At 40.6% G+C, this 20,739-nt stretch overlaps 1 protein-coding gene across 4 annotated transcripts in view; it reads left to right on the forward strand.

Annotated features, from left to right (window-relative positions):
* Window positions 1-18,393, forward strand: part of ABHD5 (abhydrolase domain containing 5, lysophosphatidic acid acyltransferase) — a 37,280-nt gene extending 18,887 nt beyond the window's left edge. For all 4 annotated transcript variants that reach the window (XM_045007314.1, XM_045007315.1, XM_045007317.1 and 1 more), the window contains exons 4-7: window positions 3,536-3,690; window positions 6,491-6,602; window positions 9,391-9,577; window positions 17,824-18,393. In XM_045007314.1, the coding sequence (XP_044863249.1) occupies window positions 3,536-3,690; window positions 6,491-6,602; window positions 9,391-9,577; window positions 17,824-17,913 (544 nt within the window). In that variant the 3' untranslated portion in view covers window positions 17,914-18,393. The remainder of the gene's footprint in view (window positions 1-3,535; window positions 3,691-6,490; window positions 6,603-9,390; window positions 9,578-17,823) is intronic.
* The last annotated feature ends 2,346 nt before the right edge of the window (window positions 18,394-20,739 follow it).

Genomic DNA, 20,739 nt, shown 5'->3' on the forward strand with positions numbered 1-20,739 from the left:
TGCTGTCTCTTACTAATGTTGCTACTACACATCTGTATTCATTTGAAGTGCAGCAGAATGTAAAACCAAGTTCTTTCTGAATTAGTTTTAGTTGTAAAAATTGGCTCAAGACTTGATTTAAAGAGACACTGTCATCTAGTTTAGACCCCAAATGCAAATTGTTTTTTGTTCTGAGTAGAAATATATAAATACAGTATGAGTAGAAATTCTTTGTTTACATTCTAACCATCAACCATTTTTGTTAAACATCCTCTTGCAGTGCTCTGAACCCCAACAGAAGAATCAGTTAATGCAAGAGAATCAAAAAGCAAAACTGCCATCCTGAAGCATGTGTAGTTAGACTTAAATATTGTACTATTAAGAATCTGCCATAACATAACTTTTAAAGTATATATTTACAAATTGTTCAGACAGCAAAAGCTGCAGATCTGTTTGCGTAATAAAAACATTAATAACATAATTCCCATAGTAGGCAGGATGCGCCAACAAATTAATGACCTCTAGGTGATTTTTCTGATTTTAGGAGTCCATTGCGGTCTCCTGTTCCCCGATCCTTGTATAAATAAGGGTATCATATGTCTCTTTTTTCTGTTTTTAATCAGACTGTGACATTATAGTCAAATAAGTTATATTTGAGTATTATGTGTCCTTTTAAAAGTAACCTACATTTCTGTTTTAGTATTTTTCCCTCTCCCCACCTTGGTAGGTTAACATTAAGGTATAGGGATGGCTACATTTTTCTCTCCAACTTATCATTAGAAATCAGAGATTCTTAGCCAATAGGAGATAAATACTTGCTTGGTTTAAACTAAAAGTAATTTACTTGTTAAATCTGTGTATTTAAATGAAAATACAGTATATTGTTTTACCCCTTCCAATGGGTGAATCTCTTATAAGGGGGATCTTAGTAGGGATGAATCTAGGAAGACACAGACCACATTCTAATGCAGTGGTACGCATATCCCTGGGGGTATGCAGAGGTCTTCCAGGGGGTACATCAACTCATCGAGATATTTGCCTAGTGTTACAACAGCTACATAAAAATCACTAGCGAAGTCAGTACAAGCTAAAATTTCATGCAGATAATGAATTGTTCTATATATTATACACTGAAATTTATATTCCTTTTGATTTATTTTATAATTATATGGTAAAAATAAGAAAGTAACAATTTTTCAGTAATAGTGTGCAGTGACACTTTTTTTTACTTTATTTCTGATTTTGTAAGCAAGTAGTTTAAGTGAAGTGAAACTTGGGGACACACAAGAAAAATGAGACCCCTGAAAGGGGTAAAATAGACTGGAAAGGTTGAGAGCCACTGCTCTAATGCATGTCTAGTGCTGCGGAAACCTGTAATTTAAAAAAATAAATGCTACCGAAATTATTCCAGAGCTGCAGTTATTAATGTTTGGGTGGGGGGACTCTGAAGTATTTGAGAGGAGCTTTTTTGTGGTTATTCTCTAGCATCTCTGTGTCTCTCCTGAGTTTAAGTTACTTATTTAAAAGTATCAGAGGGGTAGCCGTGTTAGTCCGGATCTGTAAAAGCATGCATCCGACGAAATGGGTATTCACCCACAAAAGCTCATGCTCCAATACGTCTGTTGGTCTATAACAGGAGTAGGCAACCTATGGCATGCGTGCCAAAGGCGGCACACAAGCTGATTTTCAGTGGCACTCACACTGCCCGGGTCCTGGCCACCAGTCTGGGGGGCTCTGCATTTTAATTTAATTTTAAATGAAACTTCTTAAACATTTTTAAAAACCTTGTTTACTTTACATACAACAATAGTTTAGTTATATATTATAGACCTATAGAAAGAGATCTTCTAAAAAGTTAAAATGTATTACTGGCACGCGAAACCTTAAATCAGAGTGAATAAATGAAGACTCGGCACTCCACTTCTGAAAGGTTGCCAACCCCTGGTCTATAAGGTGCCACAGGACTCTTTGCTGCTTTTATTTAAAAGTAGGCAAGTTATTATGTTTTCAAACCCTTTAAACACCAGATCATAGAATCATAGGGTTAGAAGGGACCACAAGGGTCATCTAGTCTAACCCTTGCCAAAATACAGGATTTGTTGTGGCTAAACCATCCAAGACAGATGGCTGTCCAGCCTCCCTTTTAAAGCCTGCAGTGGAAGAGCTTCACAGCCTCTCTAGGCAGTCTGTTTCACTGTCCTAGTGTTTGTACAGTTAGGAAGCTTTTCCTGAGATTTAATCCAAATCTGCTATGCTGTAGTTTGAACTCATTGCCTCTTGCCCTGCCCTTTCTGGCAAGAGAAAACTTTTCTCCTTCATTTTTTATGGCAGCCTTTCAAATATTTGAAGACTGCTTTCATGTCCCCCCTTAATCTCCTCTTTTCCAAACTAAACATACCCAGTTCCTTCAGCCTTTGTTTATTTGTATTCCATCACTTTGATAATCTTTGTCACTCACGTCTGAATCCTTTCCAGTTTCTTTACGTTCTTTCTATACGTTGGTGACTAAAATTGGACACAATACTCCAGCTAAGGCCTAACCAGTGCTGAGTAGAGCGGTACGGTCACCTTGTATGACTTGCATGCTATGCCTTTGTTAATACAACCTAAAATTGCATTTGCTTTTTTTGCACTGCTGGCTCATGTTTAGGTTGTGATCCACCACAACTCCAAGATCCTTCTCAGTAGTGCTGCTGCCAAGCTAGTTATCCCCCATTCTATATTTGTGCATTTGGTTTTTCTTCGCCAAGTGTAGCACCTTACATTTGTCTTTGTTGAATTTCATTTTGTTGTCTATAGCCCAGTTCTCCAATTTATCAAGATCCCTCTGAATTTTAGCTCTGCCCTCCAAAGTGTTGGCAACCCCCTCCTCCCCCTGCCAGTTTTGTGTCATCTGCACATTTGATCAATATGCTCTCTATTCCTACATTCAGGTTATTAATAAAGATGTTAAAGAACACTGGACCCAGCACAGATCCCTTTGGAACCCCACTTGAGACTTCCAGTCTGACATCCTTTCATTAACAGTTACTCTTTGTGATTGTTTAATCAATTGTGTATCTACTTAATGGTAGTTCTGCTAAGCACACATTTCTCTATCTTACTTACCAGAATGTCTTGTAGGACTGTGTCAAAAGCCTTGCTGAAGTCCAGATGCATTATGTCCACTGCATTTCCCCTATCCACCAAGCCAGTCACAGAAGGAAATCAAGCTGGTTTGGCATGATTTGTTCTTGGTAAATCCATGCTGGCTGCTAGTGATTACCCCTTCTGCTATACCCTCTACCCGATTTACAAGGACAAATCTCTCATCTTTCTAGCTCACAGAATACAGTGCCTAACAGCTGGTTTTGTGTTGATTCTTCTCTTTGATTTTACTTCCTTATGCTAATGAGGGATCAGAAATTAAATCATAGGATATGACAGTGATGGTGAATAATGTAGATTATTTAATTTTCAGATAGCTAGCTTTAATATTTCTCATTCCACAATAAATTGTAATAGACTTCAAACCATTTTATATACACTAAGCTTCCCAAACCTTTTTTGCCAACAGGGTAAAGCACCTTATCTTAGTGGAGCCATGGGGTTTTCCAGAGAGGCCTGACAATGCTGAACAAGAAAGACCAATTCCAATCTGGATTAAAGCACTAGGAGCTATGTTGAGTCCATTTAATCCATTAGCTGGGCTCAGGTTAGCAGGACCCTTTGGTGAGTGCTAATTAATATTTGTTAAAGTACTATTTCTATTTATTTTAAATATGAATACAGAGCAAACAATTAAGATGTTGCCTTATAATTGCTAATTGCCTTCTTATAAATAGTTTTTGGCCCATCATTTATTTCATAAAGCATCTGGAGCCACATCACTCATCTATCATGAGTCTTAAAAATAAAAGTGGACTATCTAGCCTTTGTTTACATTTGAACTACCTGTATTCTTTAAAATATATATATATAAAATATAATTTAATATGCAAACTGGAAAGAGGCTTTTGTGTGTTTTAAAAGCTTGACTAAGGTAATTAGCCTTTTGGACATATTAATTTGTTACTTTGCAAACAAGATTATTCTTTGAAGTAGAGGCTTTTATAATTTACATAATAGGACTGTTAGCTTCATTTCTGTGCAACTACTTGATAATCGAACAGATGATGCCTCTAACTTAAAAATTCAGTTTAGTTATTCTTAATAGTATTCCACTCTTTTTGGGGAATGTAGACATTCTAATTTAAAAAAAGATTGCTGTGCTAAAGAAAACTTTTTCTAAAATGCAACCGTTGTTCATCGTCTTTAATAGATGTAAAAAACCCCAACAATCCTAGCTGCTGTTGTAAATCTTCATGAACATCTGTTCAATTTTTTCACATAAGGAATGAGTTTCCTTTCTTCCTATTATATTGTAGATTAACTGTAGATTCTGACTTTCTGATGACAGGGTGAGATTCTTTCTGGTGAGGGGATGAGAATAATTAAATCCATTTATAAGATAGAAACTCCATTACTTGATTTAATGTGGAGTATTCATTTTTTAAATTATCTAGACAACATGCACAAAAAAACCTATCCAAAGGTTCAAGTTGTCTTTGATGAACATTAAAAATACAAACCAACTGGATCAACAAAAGCAAATACAGCAGTCTTCTTCAAACGGAAAAGGGAGATGACCCTCACACTCCAGCCACTGATCTCAGCACACACCAATATATCACAGCCCTTTACTTCCTTCTCTCACCCTACATTCCAGGAAAAAAGGTTTGGCAATGTCACCTTAAGATCAATATACTTGGACTTCTGACAGAGTGGAAAGTGCATTCCAAAATTGGGCTACCCACGGAAAATGCCCTGCTTGTAGTCTCCACTTTATTGAAGTGCAGACACTTCATTTGTAACAGGATGGCATACAGAAATAAGCAGTCTCTCAAATACTAGGTCCAAAAGCCAGTTTTGGGGTTGTAAATCTGAAACAGCACTTTAAACTCTATGTAGAATACGATGAACAGCCAGTGCAAATAGCCAAGCATTGGTGTCATGCTCATGACTAAAACCTCCAATTAATAAGTGAGCTGCAACCTATTGCATTAGGTTCCGTTTCTGAACTGATTTAAAGTGTAACTCTACATAAAGTATATTGCAATAGTTTGATCTCAAGGTTATAACAACATGGATCACGGTGACAAGGTCTACATAAATGGTCATAGCCCTTTGGCCAGAAACAGGTGGGGGAAGCAGCATTATGATCACTGCTGTTGCTGTGACTGTTTACCAGCATTTGAAGATTGAACCTTACCTCCAGATTATAAACCCAAGTCATAAATGGTGAGGTCACATCTTCAGTTAAAGATGGAGATATAGTCTTCGACATGTCTTCAGTTTGCTACCCCCTTTTACTAGCACCGATTCTGTCTTATCTGGGTTGACCTTCAGCCAGCATTCATGCCTCAGATACTGGATAAGGCATTTAATAGTGGATTATGGATAGGATTTTCAAAACAACTCAACAGTATCCTAACTCTTCTATCATTGAAGCCAATGGTAAAACGGTTATTGGCTTCATTGAGAATAGAGTTAGGCTAACGCTGTCTCGTATGATTACGTATACAAAATATGTTAAAATAATGTTCTTTTAAGGTTGCAAAGTTAACCACTTGAAAATGAAAAGAAACCTAAGAACAATATCTTAATGTGTACAAAAGGACAGAATGAGGATTGCATGGACAACTTTAACTGACATTCCCTAATTATCAAGAGCTTAGTTTTGCAACCAAAATAATGTTGTTCTTATAATGTAGCTTTTGTATGTAATTTCCTAGAGATTTTTTTTTTTTAAGAAAAAGGTTTTTAAAAACCCCTTAAATTCTACTACTATAGTTCCCACATCAGTAGGGCTTAGCCAGCAAACCTCCAGCCCAGATGTCTACCTCTTGAACTACAGGACTAAATAAATTAGCTGGGAACAGGGGAGAGGCTGTTCCTCCAAGAGGGGGTTATGAGCCACTCAGGCCATATGCAAGGTCCAGGAGTTAGCCAGGCCAGGTTCCTTTCTTTATCTCCTCCAGCACATCCTCCCTGCCAGGAGTTGGGGTGCTCCTACCCCATGTAGAGTCCTCAGGATTGGGAATGGTGCTGGGTCTGGAGAGTTGGCTTAGTGGAGTCTGGCCCAGCCCAGTTCCTCTATCTTGACCCCTTTATTCCCTCTCTGCTGCAGCTGCTCTCGGGCCTTCCCCATACAGCGTGTGTGTGTGGGTTGGGGGAATGCAGCTGCTGCTCTGATGCACTGTGGTGCCCATTCTTTTTAGAATGTTTGTGTCCATTTGTTTTGATATCATGCATGGTTCCAGAATTTTCCTAAGGAACACAACTTTGGACAAGTCACCATCTCCCCTTCCATCATTTATCACGGCCACAACCTCCAGGACCTTTTTATAATGGGAAAGTGTTGGTCAACCTAAATAAAGGAGGTCACTACCAGCTCCCCCATAATTATTTTTTAACCTTTTTTTTTATACAGGATTAAGCCTTGTACAGCGTTTAAGACCAGACTTCAAGCGAAAATATTCCTCTATGTTTGATGATAACACTGTGACTGAATATATCTACCACTGCAATGTACAGTCACCCAGGTGAGCATAAGTTTGCCAAAATATTTTTTAAATTAATCTGTTTCATAATTCAACAGCCACCCTTCTCCTCCTCCCTCAGTGCCCCCATTAATGCACGCACCCTGGCTTTTTATTGTAGGGTTGTTTGTTAGGCTGCTAGCATTTAATGTGTTAATTTTAAAAGCAAAACAATATTGAACTTTGCTTGTTCATTTATCTATTTGCAATCCTAATTTTAGGTCCACCAAGCTTGATTTTGTTTCTCTCTCTCTTTTTTTTTTTTTTTTCCTTTAAACTTTGAACACTTGGGAGCTAAGTTTCAATCGATAGGCTGTTCTCATAAGAACGCCCCCACTGGGTCAGACCAATGGTCTGTCTAGCCTAGTATCCTGTCTTCCAACAGTGGCCAGTATCAGATGCTTCAGAGGGAATGAACAGAACAGATCAGTTTTGAATGATCCATCCCCTGTTGTATAGGCCCACCCAGTCAGAGGTTTAGGGACATCCAGAGATGGGGTTGCATCTCTGACCATCTTGACTAATAGCCATTTATGGACCTGTCCTCCATGAACTTATCTAATTCATTTTGAACCCAGAATCTCATATTGCCAACTTCACATAGCAGGAAGTCACCAGACAGACCCTGAAAAGTCGCTAGATGTAGCTGTTTAAGCACTTAAAGGGAGTCAAAAATGTCACTAAATAAAATTTCCAGAGAATTGATTGTGTGTGTGTTTGTGGTTTTTTTATATATATATCTATATCTGTATCTATCTATATCTATATCTATATATCTATCTATATCTATATATAAATGTTCCCAGGCGCAAGTACAGTCACAAAATCATTCACAAGCAGCTCAGCAGTGTTGCACACCAAGTCAATATCATTATGTCTCAATTGAGACATATGTCATCGGAAGGAATCACATTCCAGGGATGCTTGGGCTGAGATGACTATAATCTGCTGGCGAGGAAAAGAAGTTTATGGAAGCTTATTAAATATTTTGCTAAAGCCAGGCACATTTTGGAGAGAGCAGCCCATTAGCCAGCGCTTGTTTTTACCCAAATGTGTTCTTTCTCACTGCTCCGTAGTAGGTAGTGCATCCTGTGATGCAGGGGAAGATCGCTAATAAAGCGGGCAGGGCGGAGGAGGCAGGTTAGCCAGTGAGGAAAGCCACACAGATGGAAAGTGGGGTGGGATGAGACAGGACCATGTGCCCCAATGAGGTGGGGGGGCACCGTGCATCCAGGGATGAAGCCCTTACTACAGGATCAAAGGTGGAGCTTGCTTGATTTCGGCTCCCCTTTACTCCTTTCCTGGCTTGGCCTGGGGTTAGCAGCCCAGCTGTTTTCAAAAATGAAACCCTGGAAGCGGTGGGATTGGGAAGGGGTCTGGCTAGCAGATTTTTGTTTTTAAATCTACTTTCTTGGCTCCCTGCAGCATCGAGCTCAGGTCAGGTGAACTTAATCAACCCCAGCTGACCTGGGATTTGCTACCTACTACAGAGCAGCAAGAAAGAACTCATTTGGGTAAAAACAAGTCTGGCTAATGGACTGCTCTCTCCAAAGTGTGCCTGGCTTTAGCAAATTATTTAATTAGCCTCCACAAACTTTGTTTCCTCACCTGCAGATTATAGTGATCTCAGCCCAAGAAGCCCTGGAATGCGATTCCCTCTGAGGACATGCTCAATTGAGACATAGTGACATTGACTTGGTGTACAACAGAATGTAGTAGTTAAATTTATTAATCTTATTTGGGTTATTGCTGATTATGTATTCTCTCTCTCTCTCTCTCTCTCTCTATTTATATATATATTAAACCAACATTTGTACTTTTTTGATAATGTAATCATTATACCAGATGTACAGACACTCTTTCATAACTGATGTATTACATAATTTTAACATTAGCTTTAATAAAAATTTTAAATCTGTAAAAAAATAAAAATAAATAAGAGCATGGATTGGATTTTATTAACACTATTGAGCTGCTTGTGAAAGATTTTGTGACTGTTCTGAATGTCACTGTAATTGGCAGTGAAAGTCACTAGAGTTGTCACTGGTAACTTTGAAACTTATTTTCTCACTAGGGAAACCAAAACGTTGCTAAATCTAGTGACAAAGTAGCTAAGTTGGTAACAATACTGGTTATACTTTTGGCCTTCCCAACATCCCCTAGCAATGAGTTCCGCGGGTTCAGTGTACATGAATGAAGAAGTACTTCCGTATGTTTGTTTTAAACCTGCTGCCTGTTAATTTCATTTGGTGATCCCTGGTTGTTGTGTTATGTAAAGGGGTAAATAACACTTCTCTGTTCATTTTCTCCACACCACTCATGATTTTATAGATCTCTATCATATCTCCCCCTCCTCCCCCCCCCCCGCCTCCCCAAGTCATCTCTTTTTAAAGTGGAGCAGTCCCAGTCTTTTTAATTTCTCATATGGAAGCTGTTTCATGCCCCTAATCATTTTGTTGCCCTTCTCTTGTACTTTTTCCAATTCTATTATCTTTTTCAGATAAGACTACCAGAACTGCATGCAGTATTCCAAGTGTGGGTGTGCCATAGATTTATGTGGTGGCATTAGTATATTTTCTGTTTTATTATCTATCCCTTTCCTAATGGTTGCTAACATTCTGTTAGCTTTTTTCACTGCTACTTCACATTGAGCAGATGATTTTCAGACAACTCTCCACGATGACTCGAGATCTTTCTTGAGTGGTAACAGCTAATTTAGACTCCATAATTTTGTATGTATAGTTGAGTTTATTGTTTCTAACTTTGCACTTATTTCGTTTGTCACTTTAAGTGGTGAAACTGCTTTCAAGAACATGACTGTTCCTTATGGATGGGCAAAAAGGCCAATGTTACAGCGGATAGCTCACATGCATCAAGATATTCCTATCACTGTGATTTATGGAGCACGTTCTTGTATAGACGGCAATTCTGGTAGTACCATCCAGTCTCTGCGACCAAATTCATACGTAAAGACAATAGTAAGTGAATTTTTCTAGCCCTTGTTTTTCCTTTTTATGGGTTTGTATAGATTGTATCCATTGTTTGTCCTATTTGGTGCCAGCCCTGGAATGGTAGTCTTACGGTTTAAAACTCTGAATAGGATATCTGATCTGATTTCTATACCAGAAAAAGAGTGGGAGAAAATAAGTATTCTTCGAGTGCTTGCACATGTTCATTCCAATGTAGGTGTGTGCATGCCCCAAGCAAAGTTGCTGGAAATCTTTACCTTAGTGGTATCTGTTGGTTCAGCTCTAGTACCCTTTAGTGTCGCACACTCATAGCACCAGGATAAGGGGCCCTACCCTGCTTCAGTTCCTTCTTACCGCCCGTGACAGTTTCTGAAACCTCTCATTGCTTAGGCAATCTCCTCTCTTTCCTAACCTTTTAGTAGTTAGGTTTTACATAGATTGAACGTCTCTGCTCTTTGATAGCAGGGTTGTCATTTGTCCCAGTGCTGAGGCATGCCTCGGTCACTGGGGTTTAAGTCTTGTGCATCATGCAGAAAGTCTGTGCCTTTGAGCGTCCCGCAGTCGAGCTGTCTGACGTGCTTAGGGGTGGCTCATAGGAAAGACTGTTACCAAATTTGTAAAGAGTTCAAGCCCTCGAAGGTCTTCCTTATGGAGACAGCTTAAGAACAGATTCAGAGGCACGCTGAGACTCGGCACCGAGCACCTCTGTCTCAGTGCAGGATGTTTCTCCATCAGCACAAGTCCCTCAGCACCAATCATCTTTCCTGGTGCCAGGAGAAGAGCCGGTCTCTGGTGCAAAAGGACAAAGGAGACAGGGAGAGGGCGAGACGTGTCAGATGTCCAAGGGGGAACCTTTGCTGAGAGCCTCAAGGGCCCCTAGGCAGCCTTCTCTGGCACCCAGTGGCATGGCACCGCCCTGGTCTCCGCAGCGCACCCCTTAGTCCTCAGCAGACTCGGAGGCAGAAGTGTTCTCCCCGCCAAAGCAGCCAACCCTGCTGCTCCCCGGGCCATTCCCACTCCATCATGACACTGAGTTAATTGGGGCCTCCAGGTTCATGGCCACCGTACCCAGGGGGCCCAGCTACCACGCAGTGGCCTTATTGGAACCGTTGGGAATTTCACCCACCTCCAAAGTACCTTTCAAGACGCTCTTATTCTGTCATCTCAGAGGCTAGAGCACCCTGGTACTGCACAGAGATACTCTGGTACCAAACACTGCACCAAACCCCAAGAGGAAGCCCTGCAAGCTCCTGCAGACACTGAGACCAATTGAGGCTCCCCATCATTAGCCTCCTCATCTTCTCTGGGTGAGGCCACAGTGGCACCTGGGGTCTTTCCACCTCCAGATGACCATAAAGTGTATTAGCACCTGCTAAAACAGGTAGCCTTAAGCCTGGAGGTCCAAACAGAGGTGATTAAGGAGGCCCATCCAGAGTGGCTCTGCTGCTACACGATGCCATCATGGACTCTATTAAAGCCCTGTGGCAAACCCCTGCCACCCTTCCACTGATGGCAAAATGTTCAGAGCGTAAATACTTTGTTCCAGCCAAGGGGTGTGGGTTCCTCTTCTCCACCCCCATCCCTCCCGGGATCATTTGTGATTGTGGCACCCAATGAGCAAGACCACCAGGGACAGCAGAGCTCTGTGCCAAAGGCAAGGACCTAAAAAGCTAGACCTCTTTGAGTGCAAGGCTTACCCATTTGCAACTTTGTATAGCAAACCAGCAGGTCCTGCTGGAGCATTACAGCTTCAACGTGTGGGAATCCTTGATTAAATTTAAGGATCTTCTCCCCTGGACAGGCATTTTCCTCCCTAATTGAGGAAGGGAAAACTGTAGCTCAGGCTGCCCTGCAAGCAGCCCTGGATGCCGCTGACTCCACAGCCAGATCAAGGGTGACTGCGGTGACAATGTATAGGAGCTCCTGGTTGCAATCCTTGGGTCTCCCTCAGGAGGTACATCCAGAGCATCCAGGACCTTCCATTTGAGGGATTGTCGCTCTTCTCGGAGCAGACGGATGCTAGGCTGCACGGCCTCAAGGACTCCCATGTGACCTTGAAATCCCCAGGGCTCTGCGTACCAGCAGGTGCAAGGAAGCAATAGAGGCTGCAGCAGCAAAGCCGTTACTTCCCTCAAACAGCCTGTCAGGGCCACCAGAAGAGAAGGAACAGAGGGTTTGGATGAAGGCCTCATCCCCAGTCATCCTCAACAGGCCCTACTCAGTCAGCCCCCAGGCACCCCAGGTTGTCAAAGCATTCCTTTTGATGAGACGATCGAGGTTGATATCACAATCTCTTCTACACCAGATCCAGCTTACACCGTCGCCCCTCCCCCTCTGTTTTCCAACCAGCTTTCCTATTTCCTGGATGCCTGGACCTAGATTACTTCAATCAGCTGGGTCCTCAGCACCATAGAACTGGGTTATATCATCCAATTCCTGTCCACCCCACCTTCCCACTCCTCCTCTCTGTCCCTCTTCAGGGACCCTTCTCATGAGCTCCTGTTGGAACAAGAAGCCCAGTCCATTCTTTGGGTGGGAGCTGTGGAACAAGTTCCCCCTCACTTGAGAGGAAAGGGGTTCTAGTCCCACTATTTCCTAATTCCGAAAGCCATGTGGGGGTGTCTCAGACCCATTTTAGACCTGTGCAGTCTCAACTGATTTCTAAAGAACCTGAAGTTCTGCATGATCTCCTTGGCCTCCACCATCTCTTCACTGGATCCCAGGAATTAGTATTTCACCCTCGATCTAAAGGACACTTACTTCCACATTTCGATCTTCCCTGGTCACAAACGTTTCTTAATATTTGTAGTGAACCAAAGTCACTTCCAGTTCATGGTGCTCCCTTTTGGTCACCCTGCAAGTTTTCACAAAATGTCTGGCAATAGAGAGTCCACATATTTTCATACCTGAATGACTGGCTGATCAAGGGCAGGTCCAGAACTCAAGTAGAGGCCGACATCCATCTCCTTCAATTAACTTTCTATGTATTGGGCCTTCGGTTGAACTTTCCTGATCCTGGTCCAAAGGGTAGAGTTCATAGGGGCAAAACTCGACTCAATGCAAGCGAGGGCTCTGCTTCCAAACAACCGGTTCCTCGTGATTGCATCCCTGATACGATCTTTCCAAAGCTATCCAATCACGACCATACGAAAGTGCCTGAGTCTCCTGGGCTACATGGCATTGTGCACATATGTGTGCAGCACGCAAGGCTAAGACTCAGACCCCTGCAAGCCTGGCTAGCCCTGGTCTACTCGCTCTCTCACCATCACCTGGACTCAGTTCTTACGGACCCAGTCTCTTCTGATGACTGGACAAATGCTGACTGGACAGCCCCATGGTATGCATGGGGGTGCCCTTCTCGAGACCTCACCCATCCCTGTCCCTGGAATGTGATACATCAACCCTCTGTTGAGCAGCCCACTTAAGACACATCAAAACCCAAGGCCTTTGGACCCAAGAAGAGCTCTCCCTGCACATCAATGTCAGGGAATTCAGGGCAGAATGTCTAGCATGCCAGGTGTTTCTACCTCACTTGACAGGCAAATCTCTTTCAGTCCTCACGGACAATACGACGGCTGTGTTCTACATAAACAGGTAGGATGGTGCACATTCTCTCCCCCCCCCCCCCCGGCTCCAGGAAGCATTCTGCCTGTGGGTACTCGGCATTCTACCTTCCCAGGACTCTGAACCAGCTAGCCGATTGCCTCAGCTGGTCTTTCTTCTCTCACCACAAATGGTCTCTCCATCCAGACATTGTAAGGGACATCTTCTGATGGCAGGGGATTCCCCGTATAGACCTATTTGCCACCCGATCCAACAGGAAATACCATCAGTTCTGTTCCCTGAGGGGCCACAGCCTGGGGTCTCTCAGAGATGCATTCCTGTTACCATGGACAAGGCACCTGTACTATGCTTTTCCTCCTATCCCGTTGATCCACAAATTTCTGATGGAAGATCAAGCGGGACTGAGCATGGGTTATCCTCATGGCCCTGGCAGCATTGGTTCTTCATCCTGCTAGGCATGTCCCTAGAGACACCCCTGCAACTCCTGTTGCACACAGACGTAATATCCCAGGATAATGGTCGACTGCTGCACCCAAACCTCATGTTGCTGCACCTATCTGACTAGAAGCTCCATGGCTGAATCCAGAGGAGCAAGTTTGCTCGGAGCAAGTCCGCAAGGTCCTAATGAGCAGTAGAAAGCCTTCCACGAGAGCTACCTACCTGTCAAAATGGAAGAGGTTCTCTAGCTAGTGTTCACAACGACAGCCCTGCCTCTGCAGTTCTCTCTGCATCTCATTCTAGACTACGTACTGTCACTAAGATAGCAAGGGCTAGCCTTTTCCACAGTAAAGGTTCATCTAGCGGCCATCTCGGCCTTCCATTCCAAGATTGACAACAGTTCTATCTTTTTCCCATGACATGGTAGTCTGGTTCCTCAAAGGCCTGGAGATGGTATTCCTCCAAGTTAGGAATCCCACCCCCCCCCCCCATGGGACCTAAACCTAGTTCTGTCAAAACTCACAGGACCCCCATTTGAACCGCTGGCAACATTCTCACCGTTACTCCTCTCTTGGAAAGTAGCCTCCCTGTTAGCCATTGCTTCAGTCAGACGGGTTTCAGAGAAATGAGCTCTCACTTCAGAGCCCCCATACACGGTCTTTTTTAAGGACACAGTCCAGCTGCCACTGCACCCATCATTCGTCCTGAAAGTTGTATCACAGTTCCATTGGAGTCAAACAATTTTCCTGCCAGTGTTCTACCCTAAACGACATGAGAGCAGGAAGGAACAGGGCCTCCACTCATTAGATGTTGGGTGTGCCCTGGCCTTTTACAATACAAAGTACCAAACCATTCTGCAGATACATTCAACTGTTCATAGCAATAGCAGAAAGGATGAAAGGTCTCCCCATTTCTGCACAGCGAACCTTATCCTGGATCACTTAGTGTATCAACGCATGTTACACCCTCACAAACATTTCACCCCCAGCTAACTGAATGGCTCACTTTACAAGTTCTCAGGCATCTTCCGCTGCTTTTTTTAGCACATGTTCCAATTCAGGACATCTGCAAGACGGCAACCTGGTCATCAGTTCATACCTTCACAATGTACTATGTCGTCATTCAACAGGCTTGAGGTGATGCCAGTTTCGACTGGGCTGTGTTACAGTCAGCCTGCACTTGATCTCCAAACCCACCTATGGGACAACTGTTTGTTTGTGAGTCACCTACATTGGAATGGACATGTGCAAGCACTCAAAGATGAAAAAACTGTTACTAACTTTTCTGCAACTGTTGTTCTTCGAGATATGTTGCACATGTCAATTCCAAAACCTACCCTCACTCCCCTCTTCAGAGGCGGTTGGCAAGAAGAAACTGAAGGAGGGCAGGGTTGGCAGGGCCCCTTATACCAGCACTATGAGCACCTGATACTAGGAGGTGTTAGTCGACTCAACGGATGCCACTAAGGGGGAAATTTCAAGTAACTGTGCTTGGGGCGCACACAGATCTACATTTGAATGGATATGTGCAACATATCTCGAAGACAAACAGTTACAGAAAGGTTAACTCTTTTTTATCGCCATTTTTTTTCATGTCGGTGAACTGGGGCTCAAGAGAGAGCAAGTGACTTGTTTCAAGTCAGAAGGAAGTTTGGTTGTGGCATTCAGAACTGAGCCACATTTCTTCCTTATTTCCAGTCCAGGAACTTAACCATAAGGTCATCTTTCCTGTCTAAAAAAGTATGAACTCCACAGTTCTAATGAAATGTATTTTGTAAAGAAAAAATACTTGTCTAAATTTACATACTACTTAATCAAGGACTCTTCAATGTGATGATTGTTCCAATCATTTTGTGTAGTGTGTACATTTTTTATAAGTGGTAACTGTTTGTTTTCTGCTGAAGTTTTGGAAGTCCCTTCATTTGAATCATTGCAGAAATATTCAATTTTGTCTTTCCAGCCAATGTGGCTTTATTTATATATGTGAGGAGAGCTACTCTTTCAGATGTGTGTGCTAACATCCTAGATTAATATTTACACACACACACTGGCCACTTTTCTAAGGAACTAAATGAAATTTACTGTTGCCATTCATATTCAGAATCATACTAGACAGCTGTGATGGTTGAATATGGATGTATGAATTACTTTTATGAGTTGGTCAGATCTTGGAATATGCTGGATATCGTATTACTGCTATGTGGTCTTCCGGATGTGACTGACCAGTAACTTGCCCAAACATGCTCTAGACATAATATATTGTCGGTCATTAAGTTGAACAAAAGATGATGATGCACGTTTATCAGAAGTAGGTACAGGGAGAAGGGAGTGTGGACAAGATGAGATTTTTCTCTTAATTTCCTGGTTCTATAATTCACTCATAAATAGCACCCAGTACTGTATAGGAGGATTAGGGAAAGTCAAATCCTTCTATAGAGCATTTCTGCTCTTCCTGAAATGGTGACACGTTTGTGAATAAAAATATATTTATCAAAAGTTATCTGTTGCTTAACAAGCAGACTTCCTATAACAGAAGTTACAGTTAGGGAGTGGGGAATAGAAGGGTAGGATATGCATGAGTCATTCAAACAGATATAACCAATCTGGTTTGGGTTTTCTGAGGGACAGGAGAGCTAATTTAATGTCCTATTCTAATTCAGGTTAACATTTTGTCAGCCAAGAGGTGGGTTATAAAAGACAAATGCAACACAAAGAAAAATGGGGACACTGAAAGGCATCCTTTAGGGTGAGAGAGAGGCTTCTTCCAATGTCTCCCTGTAGGTAGTATTCCCGTTCTTGGTAAATTGTCTCCCTAGCAGTGCTTATTCTAATATCTAACTAGGTTTCTTTATTTCTAATTAAATTTTATTTTGTGACTTTCTGTAGCTTCCTAGTATTTCTCTTCTCTTAAGATAACTTGTCTCGATTCCTAGAGAGTTAGAAATTCCAAAACAGTAATTATCCCTCTGAAGTACAAGTGAATTGTAATTTCAGGGAAGGGAGGCTCAAAAGAGGATAATGGCTTCAATATAAAATTAAGTGGAAATTGTTCAGATGCCTTTCCCATAGAGTACTGTAAAATAGCCTGCTTTACCAGTCTGGGCATGGAGAGAACTACATTACAGAAGTATCAGGTGTGGTTGCAATGGCCCTTAGATAATTTTACAAAAAAAAAAAAACTATTCAGGAGGGTGCTAGCAGATGTGATTTTCAGCATCTGACTTGACTTTTTCTGATTATCATAGCAGTTAATTTAGAGGGTTGAAATGACAAACAAGCTGTTGCCGCAGTCTAGAAAATCCTCAGCAATTAAAGCCCTCAGTCAGTTCTTAAACATCTATTGTAGTGCTCTTTCAGTCTTTCCCGGAGCATACCTTTCATACGAGATTAAAAACATTCAGACATTCTGTAAGTGTTTTTAGATGGGAAGGAGCCAAAGAACCACTGTCCAGATTTTTTGGGGAGAGTTGGAGCTGCATTTTGTTAGAAAGCTTAACATGTAGAGTTTGTTTTGCACTTCCACTTTAACTTTGTTAGCAATAAAGCAAGTTATTGAATAAACAGTAGTTTTACTCGTTTTTTTTCCTTTTGTTTATTCCTATGTAATGATGGTTCCTCAATAGAAAGAACAAACTTTCTTCCTATTTTTCCCCCCAGTTTACATCACCTTTGCAGTTGCTTGTTACCTCCTCATACTGGAAGCCAGTCTCACAGCTGAATCAATATGGATTGAGTGCAATAGGCTGTCAGTTTTTTAATCAATGTGCTCATCTAATGCACATTCTAACACTTGTTAGATTTGTCTGATTTTAATATTAGCACTAGTAATGTAATGTACAGGAGCTGGCGCCAAGATTTAAAATAAAGGAACCTAAAGTTACTTAAGATGTCTAAATGTGGATGTAGAAGCTTATATAAGTGTTAGAAATTTTCAGAGGTAATGAGCACCTACCAGCTCCCATTGATCTCAATCCTTTTGAAAATTAAATCTCTGATTTAGGTGTAAAAACCTGTTTGGAAATCCTGGCCTGGCATTTTTGTTCAGAGTGACCAAAGGAACTTGCAGTATGACCAGACATGGGGGACAGTATGTCCTTCTCACTGTGTAATAATAGACTCATGATTATGTGTGAAGGTTTGGATATTTATTTATTTTTATTTTTCCTAATGTATGTTTTTCCCATTTCCTAATGTTTCAGGATTTGTTGACATTCTTGTTATTCTGACTTCTCTTTTTCTACTTCCTCCTCCCAGGCTATCCTTGGGGCTGGTCATTATGTGTATGCTGATCAACCTGAAGACTTCAATCAGAAAGTAAAAGAGATATGTGATTCTGTGGACTGACTGAATTCAGCTCTTGATAAAGTCTGATCATACATACAGTTTACTAGCAATACTTTGTAGAACATTACAAAAATTTAAAGACTGCAGAGCTAGTCAAGCAGGCTCTGTTTGCACACAGTTTCTTCCAAGAAGTCACCTGCACACTTAAACCACTTAGTGCCTTTTGAGTGGGGAATATTTTAAATGGAAACCTTGTACAGTTTACTTTGAGACTTTCTTTAAATATTTAGAGATGTTTGCCTGTCTGATATAGTGAAAATAACTAGTTTTTAAACTGAAAAAAAAATTTTAATTGATTGACATTTGGAAAATTTTGAACACTTTAAATTATGTTGCATTCTAAATCTACCATAAGAATGTCTATACTCAGCCATTATATAAATAATATACTGTATAAAGATATGACTTGCTTACTTTATAAACATTCATACCTGGCATTCATAGTAAGAATGTGAAATTAAAATATTTCTTCTCTTTCGATCCCAAGACTTTATGTACAATATTTTAACATATTTTGACATGATGACAGGTTATGAAGCGGGTGTTTGGAGAGTGGCAGGGCCAAAATAATTAGCATGGCTTGTCATTGGGCATAAGGTGTGTTGACGCTTACAGTACTTTTTTGCCTATTGGATTCTATTATATTCTTCAAGACATTCTTTCATGTGTCTAATCTCCTACGGGACTTCAGTTTTAAGAGACAATGGTGTTGCTGACACTCATGCTTCCATGAACATATTTTATCTGTAGAATTTCATGGCTTGAAATACAGAAGTGGCCTGCTAGTTGCACAACCTATTTTTATGTTGATACAATTATCACAAGGCCTGTTGCCAGCCCAAATCGAATGGTTTTAGAAATGCCCATTTTGATTAATACCAGGAAATAACTGTCTGACTAAGATTAATCCTGATCTTTCGCTATTAAGCCTACCATTTTTTCACAAATACAAAGTTTTTGAATATTGAAACTAGTTTAATTGGAAATGCAACAGAATATTGGATCTAAGTAGCATCCTTATAGGAAGGGATATTACAGGAATAAATAGTATCAATGAAATACACAGTAGCTTGCTTTGGGAATTCCTTCTGCAGTGTTTGAACAATTCAGTATTTCACAATTGGAGCAAATCTACTCTCTGGTTCTTTACAAAAGTGTACAGTAGTTTGACATTAGTTTTCAGGTGCTTAGTAAAATACATTGAACAAAGTACTTTGACACTTTAAAGCCAAATTATGTGGTCCTTTATTTTTTTTAAAAGCAAGTTTATGTAAAACTATTGATTTCCATTTGATTGTTGGAATAACTACTGAAAGTATCTTGATTCTTTATATAAAATATTTAATGTTATCACCTTCTAAAGGTTTAAAAAGAATTTCTGGATAGCTTTGCTTTCCATATTATGATTACATATAACAAATCTTCTCATAGATTGTATTCCAGTAGAGCACAGTCTCTCCTCAAGGAGATGTTTACTTACATGGTGCTACGAGAACATCAAACAGTCCTTGTGATTGCTTTGACTGGTGGTACTTAATACTATACATCTAAATTATTTAATTGCAATAAATTAGTAAATGAAATAGCATCTTTAATTAGCAAATCCAGATTTATATAAAACAGAACAGTATTTTCTAAAATTCGGTGTTCAAAATGGAGATACAAAACACCACATTTTTTTGTACATAGGTCATAAATTAAATGGCAGTATGACTGATTGGTTAATGAATGCCTTGTTGGTGAATAGTTTTTTCCTTAATTATCAGTCTAATTTGCATTGATTAACTGAACTCAGCTGAACATTTGCAATTACATACATATATTTTGGTGTCATTTTCTGTATCTTTTCTAACCAGTTAAAGGTGGAACAAATTATTAATACTTTCAGATAGCATTAATGTAGGGCGCTTCAGTTTGTCACATCTAAGGATGTAAGGAAGGGGAGAAAAGTTTTATGCCAAACATGAAAATTTCTCTAAATAGCCCCCGTTTTTCCAAATCACTGTGCTAGTAAAAAAAAAATCACTGTTTATGTAAGTTTTGCACTATTAAAAAAAATTGCATTAAACGCTTGTGTGTGTTTCTGCTAAGAATATTTCTATTGGCAGTTGCTTTTCTAAAGATACTTGTATGACTACTTCTGATTTCCAGAGGTTAATTACAGAAATTGAGCTAAAATGTCCAAAAATGTGTAAAGGGGAAATGTAAAGGATGTGTTAATTTTTTACATGTCTCAAACTTCTTAGCATTACTTGGTGCTGAACTGGAGACTTCAGTATAGGTTAACAGGTAACTGAAAGGTTCCAGAACTCTGGCTATGCCTACAAAGAAAATGTTTGTGTTTGTTCTTAAATGAAAGGAAATGTTTGACCTCCTCCTCCTCCTGAAGGTGGTTACTGCAGTTTTGAATGTAATCCTATTCTGATAATATCTTACCACATGTTGAGACAGTACAACATAATCTATTAAAGTACTGTAATATGAACCTTAGAGAGGCTTTTTAGATTAGGAATAGCTCATTTTGGATGTTTAGGAGCTAAAACACTTGTAATGAGTTTCTCTCTCGTCCCCTTACAAAGTGTAAAGCTCACCTTCTTCAAAAATAGACTTTGCTTCAATATCTTGAGTAGAGGTTATGCAGTAGCTTCAAGTATGCTGTGTGGGGATACTGTACGGTGATTATGCTATTTTTATAAGTGCTTTAAAGTAGCACAAGCACCACAGGGACAAACACACTTTTCTCCTGTAATAGCATCAAAATTAGCACAGACTGCTTACAGCTGCCAGGGTATAATTTTTGACAGTGAGGGTAATTAACCATTGGAA

The sequence above is a fragment of the Mauremys mutica genome, chromosome 2, assembly GCF_020497125.1.
Source record: "Mauremys mutica isolate MM-2020 ecotype Southern chromosome 2, ASM2049712v1, whole genome shotgun sequence".
NCBI classification, from domain to species: domain Eukaryota; kingdom Metazoa; phylum Chordata; order Testudines; family Geoemydidae; genus Mauremys; species Mauremys mutica.